Genomic DNA, 18,683 nt, shown 5'->3' on the forward strand with positions numbered 1-18,683 from the left:
CCGGCAACTCTGCAGTCAACACAAGTTTGCTTTCCTAACAGATGGAAACGCCAGAATTGTGACAGGCCCGCAAGAACTGAGGCTGCCTTGTTCGACTTTGACACGGGTCCCTCTGTTCCTGTCACAGAGCCCTCTTTTTTCTTAAATATCCCGCATATGCCGCTTGGGAAACTCGTTCTCCGGGCCGTCGGAGCTCTAAGCGCAGATCGCGTTAGTTCTCGGCGCCCACCGTCTCTGAACATTTTGCTGGGAGATATTTATCGCTCCACCCTTCAGCGTCTGAAGAAGAAATAATAGTGCAGTTGCAACTTGACGATTGAGGATAGGCCCCGGAGCGGCAGGGGGCCAAGCCCCCCAAAGCCTCCCTCAGCCCAGTTCCCCTCCCGCACGCCGGTCCGCGACCCCAGAGGCAAAAACGCCGTCGCCCGCCCCGCCCCTCCTCCCCCACGCCGGCCATTGGCGGGTCCGAAAGACGCGGGGCGTTGTCGGTTTGAATGGGAGAGACGAGCTGGGGCGCAGGCGCAGAGGAGGGAGCGGCGGAGGCCGGGCGGTGTTTTGGGACCCCTGGACTGGGGAAGGAGGCGAGGGGGGCGAGGAGAGCCGCAGGAGCTCTGGCTCACGTGACCCGCAGCGAGCTGGGGCGGGGGCCGCGCGCCTGCCTGCCGCTGTGCCCCTGCCTGGTGAGGCGCCCGCGGCGCGCGGACTCGCCTGGGGGAGGGGCCACAGCCACCCGTCCTTCGCCCCAGGCGGCCGCTGCCGCAGCTCAGTGGCGTCCGCCGCGCTCCCGGGACTCGCCGGCCCGCGGGAGGTGAGTTCTGAGGCGTCTGAGGGCGCCTCGCGGAGGGAACTGACGGGGAGGGTCGGGTGTGTGCGGCACGGTGGGGTAGGCGGTGGGTTCAGGGTCCGGGGTCCCGGGGCCGTCCGCTTTGTTCGAGGTGGTCGGCGGGACAGGCGGGGACAGGCGCTGCCAGGGACCCGAGTGAAGAGACCAGAAACGGGATGGGGAGTAGCTGGCTGATGTGCGAGGTGCTTTCTTGTTGAGAGATTTTTTTAAGTTTTTACAAGTTTAAGAGCTTTGTTCCCTTTTTAAAATAAAAAGTATGATAGGGTACAGCGACTCCTCACGCATTCTGAGTGTAACAAACAGTGGCTTAAAACCCCGAACGCCTGTGGAATTAACCCGAGGCAGACAGCATTCACTTGTAGTCTTGCGCTTGCCGACTGAAGCCGGCAGTGTTTGTCGGACACCTGCGTCTCCTTCGTTTTCAGTTCGCGAATTCTGGGCACAGACTTGTCGAATTACCGTAGAAATTGGTAGTTGCTGCGGAAAGTTTTCGCAAGCAGAGAATGTTGAGAAAGCCCTTACCGAAAATCTATAAAAAACCTACGAAGAGTAAAAAGTGGAAAATCTATACTTTCCTTGTTTAAATGGTAACTAGTTAGATCGTGTTAACTAGTAGCATTTGAACTCTGCTCAAGAAAACGAGTAAGGGTGGCAATTTTATTTGCCTTCATGCATAATTTAAGCCTGCCACAGAGTTAAGCGGAGTAGGTTCTTGGCTTTCCTTTCTGCCGGCTTGTGTTGGAAGCTCTCGTGGTGTGTGTGGGGGGTTAATGTACCAACCCAGCTGAATTTTCAGGCTGCCACTTTAGGAGGGTGCGCGAAGATTTCCGGTCTGATAACCACCGCTGTGATTACCTCAGATAAAAACCACTTTTGCTAGGGTTGTCCCTGTTGGAGAAACAGCTTTAGTTGGTTTTTCTGCTGCCTCCTTCTAAACAAAGGACGATCGCTGTTGGTTGACCCGGGCGGGTGTGAGAAGAGTGAGGGCTCGGGACGGGGACAGTCTCGGACCTCCTCTGCTTTACACCTTTTACCGTGGATGCATTCAGGCAAGCTCTTTCTTTAGGCTCTTATTTATAATATAAGCAGTGGAGCAGATACAAAGTAAAAAGTTGTACGATATTGCTGTAGAATCATTTCCCCCCCAATCTGCTTTGGCTAGATCAGCAGTTTAGCTGTATTTTCTAATGTTATTAAGTCAGGCATGAAGTGTTACAAATATTATATTTTAATATAAATTCCAGACTTGGTGCTAGGCTAATTACGACGAAGATAGCCTATAGTGATTTTGTAAATGGCCTTGTACTTAAGCATAGAATATGTCTGAGATTTACCCAAACAGTAAAATTTTGTAATTTTCTGGAATTCAAAAACCTGATGCGGATTTAGATTAGTCTTAATAGTAGACATTTTAAAAAATGACATCTATCATTATTACTACTATACTTTATACTTTTGTTAAGTACCAGAGCCAGGCACTGGGTTAAGTACTTTATAAATCCTATCTCTCATCATCACAACACATGTTGCATAAGTGTCATTATGCCCAAACCAACTCTGAGAGTTTAACTAGCTCAATATCACATAACTAATAAGTCATTGTGCTAGGATTCCAACTGTGGCCTGATCCCAGAGCCCTCGCTGTGTTGCTTCTGTGCGATTGTTTAAATCTCCTCCAGATCTTCTCTGGATTCCATTTGTAGGGACATAATTCACTTTTAAGATGCCTTTAGGTGTTGTGTGTTGGTAACCATGCAGAAATATTTCAGTCCTCCTTTTAGGACAACTGTCTTCCTTTTAGGACCTTTTAAATCATGTAACACTTTCAATATCCTTTAATCATCTATTTTATAAAGACAGTAAAAAATTGAGTAAAACTTTTCTGAGGTATTTACATGAATATGAATTTACTCTTTACTGTGGAGCACATATGTGTTAAGGCCCAGTTTTCTCACTATTCTAGGATTCTTTGCCACTTCATAGTTCTTCACAGGCAAGAAATCAAAAGTTTGTTGACCATCAATTCTGTGCAAAGCAATTTGCTTGGTGTTTGTTGTGAGATGACAAGAGAAAATTTCCTATTCAGTAGTTGCTTCTGGAATTATTCCAAAACTTTTCTTTAAAGTTTATTTTATTTTGAGAGAAAGAGCAATCAGGGGAGGGGCAAAGAGAGAAGGGGAGAGAGTCCCAAGCAGCCTCCCTGCTGTCAGCACAGAGAGCCCCATGAGGTGCTCGAACTCACCGTGGCATCTTGACCTGAGCTGAAACCAAGAGTTGGATGCTAAACTGAGCCACCCAGGTACTCCTGGAATTTTTTTTTTTTTTTAATATTTATTCATTTCTGAGCGAGAGGGTGTGGGTGGGGGAGGGGCAGAGAGAGAGAGATCAGAGGATCTGAAGCAGGCTCTGAGCTGACAGCTGTGGGCCTGAAGCAGGGTTTGAACTCAGAAACCATGAGATCATGACCTGAGCTGAAGTTGGATGTTCAACCGACTGAGCCATCCAGGTGCCCCGCTTCTAGAATTTTTTGAAGTATCTGTCTTCTTTCTCCATGTTCTACCGTATGCATTGCTGCCAGTTTATCTTACTAACACAGACCCAACTTTGTTATTCCTTCGTTGAAAAAATTACAGGGTTAAATACAAGGCCACATATATATTCACAGCCCCTAATACTTTAATGTTTGTTTATTTTTGAGAGAGAGAGTGGGGGGGGGGGGGGGCAGAGAGAGAGAAACAGACAGGCACACACACACACACAAAGTCTGAAGCAGGTGCCAGACTCTGAGCTGTCAGCACAGAGCCTGATGCAGGGCCTGAACTCAGGAAACTGTGAGATCATGAGGTGCACTTTAGTACCTTCTTAGACTTGTCTTTTCCTACTCCTAATCCAGTGTGCTTGTCCTGGGCACACATTCTGTGCATTCCTACCTCCTTGCTTTTGCTTGAGTCATTTCCCTGTGACTGGAATGCCTTTCCTCCATTTGCCTAACAAGGGTCCACCCATCCTTTAAGGTGCAGTGTGGGTTCCTTGCTTCCAAAAAGCTTTCCCTGGTCCTTTTTATTTAGAATCATTCCAGGAGCACCCAGGTGGTTCAGTCGGTTACGCGTAGGACTCTTGGTTCCACTCAGGTCATGATCTCACAGTTCAGTGAGGTTGAGCCCTGTGTTGGGCTCTGCGCTAACAGGGCGGAGCCTGCTTGGAATTCAGTCTCCTTCTCTCTCTCTCTCTTCCCTTCCCCCCATTTTCTGTGTCTCTCAAAATAGATAAACCTAGAAAAAAAAAATTAGAATCATTCTTACCATATCTCATAGCATTACTGAATTGACTAAGCACATTTAAAAAAAATTATCATTTTTATTTATTTTAATTGAAATCCAAGTTAATTAACATACAGTGTAATAATGATTTCAGGAATAGAATTTAGTGATTCATCACATATATAACATCCAGTGCTCATCCCATGAATAATCATATTTTTTCACAGGATAGTGATAACATTTGGAAGAAGATAAAGTTATATTTTCCTATAAAGAATTCTAAATTCAAACTGTCTAGGGGCCCTTATAGACATTTTTAACCATTGTGCGTTTGGGATTTATTTCTACTTAAAAATTTATTTGAAACCAGTTATGCCTCTTTAAAGTCCTTCTGTTAAGAGAACTAGTTTGTTGTCACTTAACTCTAGAACAATGCCTAATACAAAGGACCACTTCTGTTCACTACTGAGTTTTTCATGTATGTATTGATTTAAGCTGATGACTCACCAACACAGATAGTACTAAATAGCTATAAGTCAATATTCTCTGGTAACTTGGTAACGAGTTTTTCTTTGAGTTGTGTTCTCCTCGTTCTATCTCTTCTGTCTCTCTTTCTGTCTCTCTTTTTTTTTTTTTTTTTTTTTTTGGGCACAGCAGTGTCTTCAAAAGCTGTATTTTTAATTTGTTTCTTTGAGCTCCAATTAACTGCATCATGGTTGTCCAAAATTTATATAGGCCCTAAAAAAGAAAAACACCTAAATAAACTTACTTACTTTATTTATTCATTCATTCATTCATTCATTAACAAAAAGATTACAGATCAGAAAGGGCAAGAACTAATATATATACACTTAAGGGTTTTGTTTTCTTTTGGTAGAAATTGGGCTTAGTGTAAATTGTCAGTGTTTTTGGATTGCAGACATATTCTTGTGATCTCTTGGTCTTTTAACCTGAGTAGTCATTTGGAAAGCACTGAATATATAATTGGGAATGATGAAAATTTAGAATGTGTTTTTTTCCTCAGTCCTTACAATGTCTTTTGTAACTTTGGTATTGTAATACTTCTATGAGTCCCATTTTTATGTGTTTATAACAGTTAACTATAAATCATTTTTCTTATGTGTCTCATTGAAACTCAGAAGATTGTTAATTTTCTAATAGATTAAAAGGACTATATTTAACATTGTTTTGTAGGAGAGAAAGTTAACATTATTTGTAAACTCTGGGCTTTAGTTTGATGAGAAAACCGAGTAATAGGGAGAAAAATACTAATTTTATCTAACAAACATACCTATTCCTTTACCTATATTTTTAAATATAAAGTCTTGTTGGAGCAGTACTTGTGATTCAGTAACTGCTTTGCAGGGAAAAAAGGAAACCAAGATTAGGGATGTTACATAAAAGTAATCTGTCTTTTGTCCTTGAAATTTTTAAACAACCATTTCATCCTCTTGAATTATTGTAATCACTGAGGATTGTAATTACAAAACAGCAGTTTTAATGATTGGTGTAGTGATTGGCATAATTCAGATTGACTCCATGTATAGTATAAAAATGGAGCCCCTTTCTAGTTTATCACCCCCCAGAAAAATCTTCAATATTCTTCCTGATTTATCATGGCCTGCCAAACCAAAGACACTGAGTTTGCTCATGCAGTAATTATTATATCCATAGTGCTTTTGTGTGGAGACTTTTGGAAACTGCTGTTGACCTACAAACATTCAGCATTTCTCATACAAGTAGATGCATACTTGGTCCTTTCTCGCTGTTTAACAACAATGCTAAGATGAAGGTTTGAAATATTCAAATCTTTTTCTTCTTCTACATTACATTTTCTTTTAGTATTTATCTAATTTGAAATTTCATATATATTTGTATTTGGTTATCCAGGAATAATTCATTGGAGTCTTTAAGTATAAATTTCCCCATCAAAAAAGGAAGATTATGCGTAGTTTAGTTGTTTAGAGTGGTGAGCTTTTAGTTGTAAACATTGAAAACATGAAAAGGAATTCTTACTGTATATCATTAAAATTGTTTAGGTTATAGTACTCTGAAATGGTTGCATTTGTTGTTTTGACATTTCTAAAGGCCATAGCTCTGGATATATGTATACACACACACACACGTATATCCAGATTTTTTTTTTTCTTTTTTTTTTTGAGAGTGTGTGAGCATGACTGCGGGAGAGGCACAGAGCAAGAATCCCAAGCAGGTTCTGCACGGTCAGCAAGGAGCCCGATATGGGGCTTGAACTCACAAACTGTGAGACCATGACCTGAGCCGAAATCCAGAATCAGATGCTTAACTGGCTGAGCCACCCAGAAGCCCCTGGATCATAATATATTTTTTTAACCTGCCAAGAATAAAAATGAGAATGTTGCCTGGGTGGCTCAGTCTGTTAAGCATCTGACTCTTGGTTTCAGCTCAGGTCATGATCTCGCTGTTGGTGAGTTTGAGCCCCACATCTGGCTCTGTGCTGACAGCATAGAGCCTGCTTGGGATTCTCTCTCTCCCCGTCTGTCCCTTCCCTCCTTGTGCATGCGTGCTGTCTCTGTCTCTCTGTCTGTCTGTCTGTCTGTCTCTCTCTCTCTCTCTCAAAATAAACCAATAAACTTAAAAATAAATAAATAAAAAAGTTTGAAATAGTGCCTTTAGTTTGCATAGATTTGCTATCTTTCATAATGACCTTGAGGATTAATTTCAAATACACTTGGAAAGCCTTCTGACTGGTAGTATACCTTTTTAAGATTTATTTGGAATCTAGAACCATTAATCTGTTCTTTGAATTTTATTCTATTTATTTAGCTGATTGATAGTCACAAACAGCTCATTAGAAAGTTACACTGTTACATAGCAGTTACCCTGTTAGCTATGCTTGTTTTCTAAACTAACTTGGCCTACTGTCTCACAGACTAACATTGATTGTTGCAGATTTAAAAATTTACAATAAATTAAGACTTAGCCTTAATTGGAGTATGTATTTGGGATTATGTATTTGCTTAAGGAAATTTTTATTCATACAGTTTTACAGCATAATCTGGTAAATTTGCATTTCTCCAGAATGATAGAGAATAGAATAATTCGCTTAACTAAGCACTGTGATTATTTATTTTATTAACTTGGGATCTTGTAAAGTAATTTACATTTGCTATATATGACAATTATCAGTTGATACTAAAACCATGTTCAACACTATACATAGATTATATATGGATACACACACAGGTATAATTTTGAGTTAACTTTAGTTCAGAGTATTATGTAAAAATTCGGTTATAGTATTGGTTTAGAGATTGAGTATGTTGAAAAAAGAATCAGAACTTTTATGCATGGCTTTAATTTTTATTTCATTGCACTTTCTCTTTAATTTTGCCACTGACTTATTGCAGGATTAACATTTAGATCTCATTGGTACTTTAACAGTTTTTAATGTAAATTGTGCAAAAATTCAGTAATGTCGGTCACTCAGTTCTACTTTTTTACCCTTAAGATTCTTTCCCATTTATCAAACTTTATATGATTTCAAATTATCTCGTTTGATATCTTTATTTTTTCCAGCTATTATTTGTGAATATAGGACTTTACCAAGTACAAGTTTAAAAGAAGTATTACACTTTTCCCTCCTCAAAGTCTAAGACTCCATTTTCTCACCTTGGACGTATCCCTCTTGCAATCCGATTTGTCATTCACTGTGCAATGCTACTGTTCCATCTACCTTGAAAATTGGAAATATTGGCGTGCTCTTTGTTACTGCTTGACCTTTACTTCTCGTATCTAATCAGTGGCCATTGTTTTTCATTTTTCTTTAGGTATTCCTAGCTAGATTACCTAATCAAGTACCCAGCCATTCTAGGGTTTGACTTCCCTTGCTTTAGGCACTAATTTCCCATGTCAGTCATGTATTCTCATGTCAAAATAATTTTTCTTGCTTTTATTTTGTTCCCTCAGCACCTGCCACACTAAAACCAAGCTCTGAACTTTTCTCTCTATTGGACTTTATTTTGGCATTCTTTTTTTATTACCCCCATTATTACTGTGATGTGTATTTGTTATAACCTGTACCCTTAAGTCTAATATAAAAGAACTTCATTTTAAGTGTGTTCTTGATTCTTTGTACATATTTATCCCTGCCCAAATTGTTAAAGGGCTACTGTATCTGACTTGAAACATTACAATTGAAAGGGATTTGGAGAATTTGTTGCTCCTTACAGGGAATTATTAAGATAAAAAGTTTAAAGAATTTAGATTATCTAACCAGGAGGCAAAAAAAGTAAGTTATATTTATTGTCTGATGAGTGTTACCAGTTTATAGAGATTCTTAAAGAATCAGACCAGAGGTTATCGGCATTTAAGTTGGATAGTTTGAATAAATTGAAAGAAAGGACAAATGATAATGCATGTAACTGTGTACTATGTTTCCGCATCGCTTAGTTTGCAAATATTTTACTGTTGATGGAGTAAAGTAAGGATAGGATTTATTGTTTACTCTGATTACATACCTTGGACAGTGCCTAGAAGTCCACCTAGCTGTGTAATGGGAGTCTGCCTATTTTGACTTCCTAATCAGGTAATTAAAAGCGAGGCTGGGACGCCTGGGTGGCTCAGTTGGTTGAGCATCCTGCTTCGGCTCAGGTCATGATCTCGCAGTCCCTGAGTTCAAGCCCCGCGTCAGGCTCTGTGCTGACATCCCGGAGCCTGGAGCCTGCTTCTTGTTCTGTGTTTCCCTCTCTCTGCCCCTCCCCTGCTCATGCTCTCCCTCTCTCTCACCCTCTCAAAAATAAATAAATATTTTTTTAAAAATTAAAAAAAAATTGAGGCAATCAGAATTATATACTAGCTTATCTTTCAATATGCTTTTGTCAATTTCTAGCATATAGAAAAAAATATATATCTTTCTCTTCATTTCTGTATGGTCAGACCAAAAGATGCTGAGGGTTTTTGTTAGCAGTGAGGTTTTAGGAGCATTGTTTTTTAAAACCTGGGAGATACTACTAAGCACATATATGTTCCTCATAAAGTATTAGTTATAAGTCTTAATGGAGATTGGAGGTTAAATTTGATGACTTCTTAATATTCTTTCAAACCTATAATTTCCATTCCATTTCCTGGTCCTGTCATTAAATTTTCTTATCCTAATGAACATAATTTAATCTTTATTACAGATTTTATTACTGTCACACTGGTAATATATAAACTGTGTGTTAAATATGAAGTGGGTTAACTCTTTGTAATGTGGAGCGTAAATGAACACATTGTTACTAAATCAGAGAGTTCTTTCAGAATTAATCATTGAATCAAGAATTACTTGTTCAGTGAATAATTATAAGATAAGAAATGCTACTTTATTATGGAGGTTGTAGATGAAAGAGTGACTTCTTTGGGTATACATTTCTTTTGGGAATAGTAAAACCATGTTATAAATTGTCCATACAGAAATGGTGAATAACACTCTATCTTCTTGCTTGTTTTAATTATTTTTAAAATGTTTCTCTATGCAGTCTTAAATAAGGTATTTCACAATTCCATTTATTTACATTTGTTAATTTGACTACATGTATCCATTTTAATAAGTATGAAGTTAATATAGTTTTAATGATTGCTAAAATTTGGAATTTCATAATCTGGATAAAATAACATTCCAATTAAGTTATAACTTAATTCAAAATTTAATTTATTCTAGTACTTCACCTTTTGCCCCATTTTATAAATAACAGCCTAAATAGCCTAAACCGCAATGTGGATAGGGGAAGATCTTTTGGTTGACAGTTTAGCTGTTGTGTAATCTAGATGTACATTGAAGCTATTGCTGTTAATATCTACACTAATAGTGTTAATAGAGTTTTATTAAGGAGGCACAATGGAATTCTGAACAAAAGAAAAAGAAGTTTGTTGTATTAATAGCTGCTACCCTGTCTTTTCATCATTTCTTAAGACACTTTCTTTTGCTGGCCAAGGGAAGGATAAGAGGAATAATATTTTGTGTTTTTTATGTGTCAAACTGGTTATTAATATGAAAACATCATTTCCTCTGGGAAGCTTGTCAATATTCCCAAAGCTAGTCCTTTCCATCTTCTACCTTCTTCCTCCTCAGGAATCCTTACTGCTCTGTTTCCTACTAACCTCTCTCAAACCGTACTTGATTAACAAAGCAGTGGGTATGTGTGATTTAGAGTCTAGTTTATGTTATATTGAAATATTTATTCATTTATTTTTAAAAGTTTATTTTTGAGAGAGACAGAGACAGCCTGAATGGGGGAGGGGCAGAGAGAGAGGGAGAGAGAGAATCCCAAGCAGGCTCTGCACTCTTCAGCACAGAGCCCAATGCAGGGGTCAGATTCATAACCGACAGAGCCACCCAGGCATCCCTAATCGAAATATTTAAAAGGATGATGTGCAAAAGGAATTAGGCTTATTGGATGGAGAAGGGAAAAAATAGGTAGAAATGGAAAGATTATTCAAAGTATGGAACAACTTTCTAAAAGGACTATTCAAAATTAGGATTAGCTGCCTTAAGACTTTTCCGGGAATGAGGTAGTAAATTGTTAGACTAATTTACCTATAGTGTTGTTTATAACATTGAGATTCCAGGACTTAATAATTGTGTTTGTGTGTGTGTGTGTGTGTGTGTTTATAAATTACATCTATTTATATATACGCATACATATATCTTCTTTGCTTCTGTCAGTTGTTACCTTAGAAGTTACAGTTTATATCTGATGTTCTGTAGTTTCTCTGTGATAGATCTGGGTATGGGATTCATTTTTATTTATCCTGTTTAGGACTTAGTGTGCTTTATCAATCTGCTAATTCAAATCTGTCTTCAATTCTGAAAAATTCTCTTTATCACTGAAGATTTTGCCTTTACTTTTCTTTGTTTTTTCCATCTAGTACTATAATTAGACCTCTGTCAGAGCCTCTCATTTTGTCTTCCTGTTCTCTGAACTGCTCTTCAGTGTTTTTTTGTCTATTTAATCTATTTGTGAATGTCAGGATAATTTCTTCAGATATCCTTCTAGTTCACTCATTCTCTCTTTAGCTTATCTGCTGTAGTTTTTAACCAGTACATTGAGTTATTACTACCAATGTTCATAACAGTACTTTAGTAGTAGCAAAAAATCCAAAAATTACAATCCAAATGCCCATCAGTAGCAGAATACAAATATATTTGGTCCACAGCAGTAAAAATATGCAAACTGTAGTTATGTGCAACAAGATGAATCTCAGAAACATAATGTTAAGTAAAACCACATAAAACTAAATGATATGATTTTTAGGCCTATATAAGCATTGTACAAAAGTTATAAAGACAAGAAAGGAATAATGAACAAAGTTCAGTTTAGAGATCAGTGATCCTAGAGGGGAAAGGAAGATGTGATGGGTTAGATTGAGGCACCCAGGAGACTTCAAAGGCAGTGATAATATTGTTGTTTTTCTTAAATTGGGTGGTGTTATATAAATGTTATGTTATTCTACTATACACATATTTTCTAAATTTCTTTTGTACTTAATAGTAATAAAAACATTTTAAAGATCTTAAAAAGTAAAAATAGAATATGCTCTGAGAACAAAGGAATACAAATATAATCTAATGATCAGCACAAATATAGTGAAGACATAAATTTAAAGTTTGGATTTGACTTGTTCGAATAATTACCAATTTTTCATTTAACTTGTTACAGTAGCAATTTTTAAAAGCTTGAAGTATCATAATTTTGTTTTTAGATACTCTAACACATTCTCCTAAATTTGTGTATAAATAGAAAATAATACATAAAATTATCGTATTTTAGGATGATTTAAAAAATTAAAGTACAGGCCTCAGATGAATCTCATCTATTCATTCACATCCTTATTTAGAAGCTGTGTGATGACAGTTAAGCCCTCTGCTGTTTTTCTCCCATGATTGACATGACAGCAGTCTGTGTGATTATGTACGGCTTGGAATTACTTTAGGTTATTGTTTGAAAATAGGACTTCAAGCAAAGCATCTTGTATTCCTTTTGCAGAAATGTTGCTGAAGTGCTGCTGAAAGGGCCAAAGATGCAAGGATTTGGGACACATTTTGAACCTTTAAGCTGTCTGACATTGACCTCCTTTCATTATTAATAAAGAAGAAGCAGGAGCTTAGGATGTATTAACACCAACTCATTAATATACTAACTGGACAATGTTCTGCAACAATTCTACATTGTAAAGAACTGGATTGGCTGAAAATAAAATAATTTCATATTTTACTCAGCTTATAATATGACTCGATGGAGGAAAATTTGATAAGCATGAGGGAAGACCATTCTTTTCATGTTCGTTACAGGTAAGACCACTACTTTCTTAGTGGGTGACTTTTAATCCTTATTAAACATGTATTTCACTCTGATCATTTCAAATTTAAATTTGAATATATTCAAAATATACTAGCTGTAGTTAGTATCTCCTATAAACTGTATTTCCTTTTTGTTGTGGTAAGATTTTATATCCTTTTTATAGGAAAATAGTGGTAGAGATCAATTATATATTGTTTATTAACATTTTTGGAAGAATTTATGAGTAGTTACTTTATGTTTTGTAACTTATAATACAGGTATAAAAATAAAAATCTGTTTCTAAATGTTTGAGGTAAAAGCTGGATTTGTAATAGGACCATATGTGAATGACCTAATTTTTATGTTTCAGTTTTTGTTGGTGATCTTTTATAAGTGAACTTTTAAAAAAGTCAGTAACGGAATGGATGGGTACTTTCTTAACATGATAAACTAATAGGTTAATATTAATAAAATATTAGTGACATTTCAGATACATTTAGGAGCAAAGCAATGATATCTTTTTTATTTTAAAATTTCTGTTTATTTATTTTTGAGAGGGAGAGAAAGAGAGCACAAAGTATGAGCAGGGGAGGGGCAGAGAGGTGGGGGGCGGGGGGCAGAGGATCTGAAGCAGGCTCTGCAGTGTCAGCAGAGAGCCCAATGTGGGGCTCAAACTCATGAACTGTGAGATCGTGACCTGAGCTGAAGGCAGATGCTTAACTGACTGAGCCACCCATGTACCCCCGTCATTATTTAACTTTTATTCTAGAAGTTCTGGTCATTGCACTAAACTATATAATGAACATAAACATAAATATTAGAATGAAAGGCATGTAACCATTAGTAAGGTGATTAGAATACTAATAGATTCTTTAACATAAATGTCATAAGCTAATAGTAAATAAAACTTGTAGCGGTGAGGATTATTCAGCATATCTAATAAGTTGAAGGTGTTGGTTGCCAAATCCTAGATATCTTAACACACATTTAAGAAATAGATGTATTGTACTTTGGAGCAGATTTGTGTTAGGGTATGGTGCCAAGGAAGTCTGTATAGTCTGTAATATGAGGGTATTTCTATTAAAAATAAAAAAGTTTTAGGGGCAGTTGGGTGGCTCAGTTGGTTAAGTGTCCGACTTCAGCTCAGATCATGATCTCACAGTTCGTGAGTTCAAGCCCCATGTTGGGCTCTGTGCTGACAACACAGAGCCTGGAGCCCACTTTGAGTTCTGTGTCTCTCCCTCTCTCTCTGCCCCTCCCCTGCGCACGCACGCGCACGGTCGCGCGCGCTCTCTCTCTCTCTCTCTCTCTCAAAAATAAACATTAAAAAAATTTATAAAAATAAAAAAGTTTTGAATAAAGAAATGGGGGACATTCAACATAATTAAAATGAGCTTTTAATATAACTCTACCCTTTTGGGCATGGTTCCAGAAGTTTGGGAGTTATCTTACATGCTTTTTTCCGCTTCTCACTCTCTGTATCCATTGTGAAGTCATGTCAGTTTTATCTCCTAAATGTTGCTCGGAATTATCTACCCCATCTGTATCCTCCCTATCACTGTTGTGGTTTAGGCCCCCTTCATCTTTCTCTAGACTCACTCCATTCTCCATTCTCACCTCTTAGAAGCCATCTTTTTAATTTGCCACTAGGGGGCTCACTCTAAAAACACAGAGCTAACTGTGCAGATTCTGCTTAATCACTGGTGCCTCCTAGTCACCTGTAGGGCAGAGCCAAGCTTAACATAGTATACAATATCTTCCTTTTTCTAGCTTCTGTGTATTCCTTTGTTCTTACTTTCTTGCAGTCCTAGCCTTGCACTTTGAGCTCTGGTTTCCTATACATGTCTTGCTGTTCCGTGCCTTTGCTCATGATGCACTCTATGACTTGAATTATCTACTCTTGGAAACCATTTCCAAATGCCATAGTTTGGCTATGTGCCCTCCGTTTGCTCCCATAACATGCTTTGCATATCTCTTTCTTTGCATCAACTATATTAAAATTCATTTGATCTGTTTATAAGTTTGTGTCCTCTTTGACCCCTCCCTTTGACCATTAACTTCCTTAGGGCAGCCATGATGCTAAGCATGTTATCTGACTCATAGTGCACGTATGATGGAATGTATATTGAACTTCATTGGACATAACTATCAGTTGAACCTAGTAAGTAAGATTTTGTCTTGCTAAACATTTTCAAGAGTGGTATACTTCTTAATACTGTGTAAGAGCGGCAGGTAAGGAGGAGTGGATTATACATCTACCTATGGGAAAGTTAGATTTGTCCTTTTTCTATGATATAGCATAGGTCAGACATAGTTGTGTATTGGTATAGGACTTCACCAAAGGAAACTTTAAACACTGTAACTATTTTTAATAAGAATATGCCATGGGGGACTTGGGTGGCTCAGCCAGTTAAACATCCAACTTGATCTCAGCTCAGGTCTTAATCTCAAGGTCATGAGATTAGGCTTAAACAAAAACAGAAACAAACAAAAAACCAAATCCCAATATGCCAAACAAAGCTTTAGCTTCTTCAGTGCTTTAGGATCAGCATTCTGTATATTGATATATATTCTGTATATTGGATTATTGTATAATTGCAGGTAATACTTTTTATCCTTTACGTTAGGACTCATGGCCTGGTATAAGTTATTACTCTGCTCTGGTAAACAGGTAGCATATATTGTTTTATCCTTCTTGTTCTTTCATTTTGGAAGTCTTCATCCATCCCTGGAGAACATTCTGTGACACAATGAGTTTATAATTTTGAAATAGAATAATTCTTTAGACACTAAGGAACCTCCTGAGAGATATTAGAATACTTTATGAAATATTTTGTGACCTATTTATGAAGGTAGAGAGAAATGGAGACTGATAGTAAAATGAAGTTAGTTTCTAAGCTTTAAAACAGTATATATATGATGGGGGTGTCTGGGTGGCTCAGTCGGTTAAATGGCCAACTTCGGTTCAGGTCATGATCTCACAGTTTATGAGTTCAAGCCCCACGTCGGGCTCTGTGCTGACAGCTCAGAGCCTAGAGCCTGCTTCAAATTCTGTGCCTCTATCGCCCTCTGCCCCTCGCCCACTCACGCTGTCTCTAAAAAATAAACAAAAAAAATGTTTTAACAATATGATTGTTTTAAAAGTAATTATAATTAGTTTTCTTAGGCATGATAGTATTAATTTTTTTTGAAAATGACTCTTTTAGAGATACATACTAAAATATTTACAAATGAAATCATATGCTTTCTGGAATTTACTTTAAAAGAATCTAGGGTTAGAGAGTGAGGATGGAAATAGAGATGAAACACTCTGGTAATATTATATATTGGTAATTGTTGATGTTGAAAGATGGATGTATCAGGTTCATTAGTAAACTAGTTTCTCTTGTATTTCTTTGAAAAATGTCTTTGTTCCTACTTCAGTAACTTTCATATTGTAAAAATTAGACTTGCACACAATTTGTAACGGAATACAGTTTTGGTGTTGAATTCTTTAATTTTGCTAGGTAAATGTAGTGGTTAATATTCTTTCCTGAAGAGTATTTGAGGAATATTGAGTTTGAGGTAATGTTGAATAGTGGAAAGAGCATTGGATTTAGAGACAAAGACAGGATTTCATTTCTCAGCTTTGCAGTCCTATGATCTTAATAGGTCAGTCAACCTGTCTGAGCATCAATTTCCTCTTCTGTAGTAATACCTCTACAGTAATTCTCAAGAAGGTTATTTTGAGAATTTAACTTAATATAATGTACAGTAAAGTCACTTTTAAAACTAAGTTACCAATCAAAACTTAAATCTAAATCAAGGTAAATTTATACTACTTTCCCTTTTGCAAGTAAACTAGAATAGATATATGTGGTAAACAGAATGGATGAAAATTGTTTGTGGGAGGTAGGATTGGTAATGGAAGAGATCCATGCCCAATTAGAACACATGGAAGGTGGAACTAAGGTCTGTAAAGAGATTTGACAGCTATAGAAGACAGCACAGTGGAGAAGATGCAGAACACTCTTGTATTGAAACCTGAGACCTCAATCCCATTGTTTATTCTTAAATAGTATGTAAACCTTTTGAGGGGAGGGTCATATTTGGACATAATCTGTATGAAATCTTTTTAAATGATGTAGCATTGAGGTTTTAATCCTCTCGCTTTCATTGATATACTATGAACACAAGAAACTAAAATTAAGAAGGTAAAGGAAAAATCTAGCATGGAAGAAAAGTGAATAGTAATAATAATTAAAAATATAAAAATTAAATTGAAATGACATGGTTTGTGCAAAAAATGAGGAATTATAACTATAATTATAACATTTTGGCAAAATGAAAACATTTCAGTTAAGTATAGTAGTACTGTGCTTATTTGTAGTTATTAGGAATGTACTTTCTTTGATTCTACAACTAGTTAGGCCATTAGGAAGAATAAAAGAAACTTTGTATGTGGGATGTATTTTAATGGAGGTATTTTCCCAGTTTGTCTTCTACTCTGAGTGTGTTCTTTGTTTCCAACCCAGCTGGTAAACAAATGAAGTAATTCTATTCTCTCATAGAGACAGAGAGGATATGAAATTACTTTCTCTCTTACTATTTAATGATCTTCTAAAAAATTTATAAGCCAACCTGCCTTGACTATTATGCAATTAGATATATTTGATTTTAGGTGTTGGAGATTTTGCCAAAATGTTGACTTCTTTTCTAATAAAACATACCAGAGCTACAATATATCTCAGAATTAATCATTACTAGAGAGTTGGGGACTTTATTTTGGGAATTACTTACTGAAATAACTTTTCCAAGGTAGTTTCTTTTATAGGACATTCTTACTTCATGGACTTCAGAGACAGCTGAGCAGCCAGCAGGGTTCCAGTTTGCTGTCACTCTTTCTAATGAAATTATCTAAAATGTCTTTTTAAAAATTTGTAGCTATAAATTCAGTCTGCAGCTAAATTTTGTTACATACATAATTTGGATTGATGGTTCCGGTAAAACGTTGTGTAAGTTTCAAACCAGAAAGTCAAATATTTGTGGTGAAGATGTTTATTTGAAGAAGACACTTCTCTGGTTTATATGGATATAGGCAAACATGTTGTAAACTTCCAATTTTTACATGTCTTATCTATGAATAGCCAGTTCTGCCTTGTCCCTAATTTCCTGGCCAGCCAGCTAATCGTCTTGAACTGATGGTGCTGCTGTATGTAACTATTTCTCTACTTCTCCTTCAGTGAAATCATGTGCCATTATTAGTATTCAATTGTACAGTGGCGTGTAATTTTCCTTAATACTCTGTTGATGGACATTTAAGTTGTGTGTGTGTGTGTGTGTGTGTGTGTGTGTGTGTGTGTGTGTTTGCTTCTGTGAATGTCCTTTCACATATATATTCTTGAATTTGTGTACATAAAACTTTAAGATCAATTCCTACCAGTTAAATTTCTCAATATATACTTTTCTTACATAATTAGAATCATGCTTAAGTTAAAAATTTTTAATAGAAAAAGTATTTTATATGTAAAAATATCTTTTCCAGTTTTTTTTCCTATGGTAATTCTTGAAAGTTCAGTGGTTTCAGTATTCAGACAAATAAAGACACCTAGTTTAGGTAGCCAGTCTAGCAAAAGAATCCTTTAAGAAAATCACATTTTTTACATAGTAGTCTTTGTACTGCCTCATTTCTCTTCATACACAAAATACAGCAATAATCTCATAAAACCTCAAAAATAATCTTTTTCTTTATGAAGTCCCTAATTTTCAAAAATACAGTTTTTTTAAATATTTAATTTTGACAGAGACAGAGATGGAGCATGAGTGGGGGAGGGGCAGAGAGAGAGAGAGGGGGAGACACAGAATCTGAAACAGGGTCCAGGCTCTGAGCTGTCAGCACAGAGCCTGATGCGGGGCTTGAACTCACAGACAGAGAGATCATGACCTGAGCTGAAGTTGGATACTCAACCCACTGAGCCACCCAGGTGCCCCTCAAAAATACAGTTTTAAAGGGCAGTTTTTACTTGTGAAAGATGAAAATTGGTTTTATTAATTTGAAATGACATGAAATATAAATATAGCAGGGGTGCCTAGGTGGCTCAGTCAGTTAAGTGTCCAACTTCGGCTCAGGTCATGATCTCGCATATTCGGAGTTTGAGCACCGTGTCAGGCTCTGTGCTGACAGCTCAGAGCCAGGGAGCCTACTTCGAATTCTGTGTCTCCCTCTCTCTCTCTGCCCCTCTCCTGCTTGTGCTGTCTCTCCCTCCCTCAAAAATAAATGAACATTAAAAAAAATTTATA

General features: G+C 37.1%; 1 protein-coding gene across 6 annotated transcripts in view; it reads left to right on the forward strand.

Moving 5' to 3' along the window:
• The first annotated feature begins 466 nt into the window (after positions 1–466).
• GPSM2 (G protein signaling modulator 2) overlaps positions 467–18,683 on the forward strand; it is a 46,705-nt gene continuing 28,488 nt past the window's right edge. For 2 of the 6 annotated variants that reach the window (XM_043575731.1, XM_043575732.1), the window contains exon 1: positions 480–808. In XM_043575731.1, coding sequence (XP_043431666.1) covers positions 495–808 — 314 coding nt within the window. In that variant the 5' untranslated portion in view covers positions 480–494. Of the gene's footprint in view, positions 809–1,002; positions 1,027–12,110; positions 12,416–18,683 lie in introns of those variants that run through there. The other 4 variants (XM_043575734.1, XM_043575735.1, XM_043575733.1 and 1 more) reach the window with 4 other exon arrangements.

Source organism: Prionailurus bengalensis, chromosome C1 (assembly GCF_016509475.1).
Source record: "Prionailurus bengalensis isolate Pbe53 chromosome C1, Fcat_Pben_1.1_paternal_pri, whole genome shotgun sequence".
In the NCBI taxonomy this organism is placed as follows: domain Eukaryota; kingdom Metazoa; phylum Chordata; class Mammalia; order Carnivora; family Felidae; genus Prionailurus; species Prionailurus bengalensis.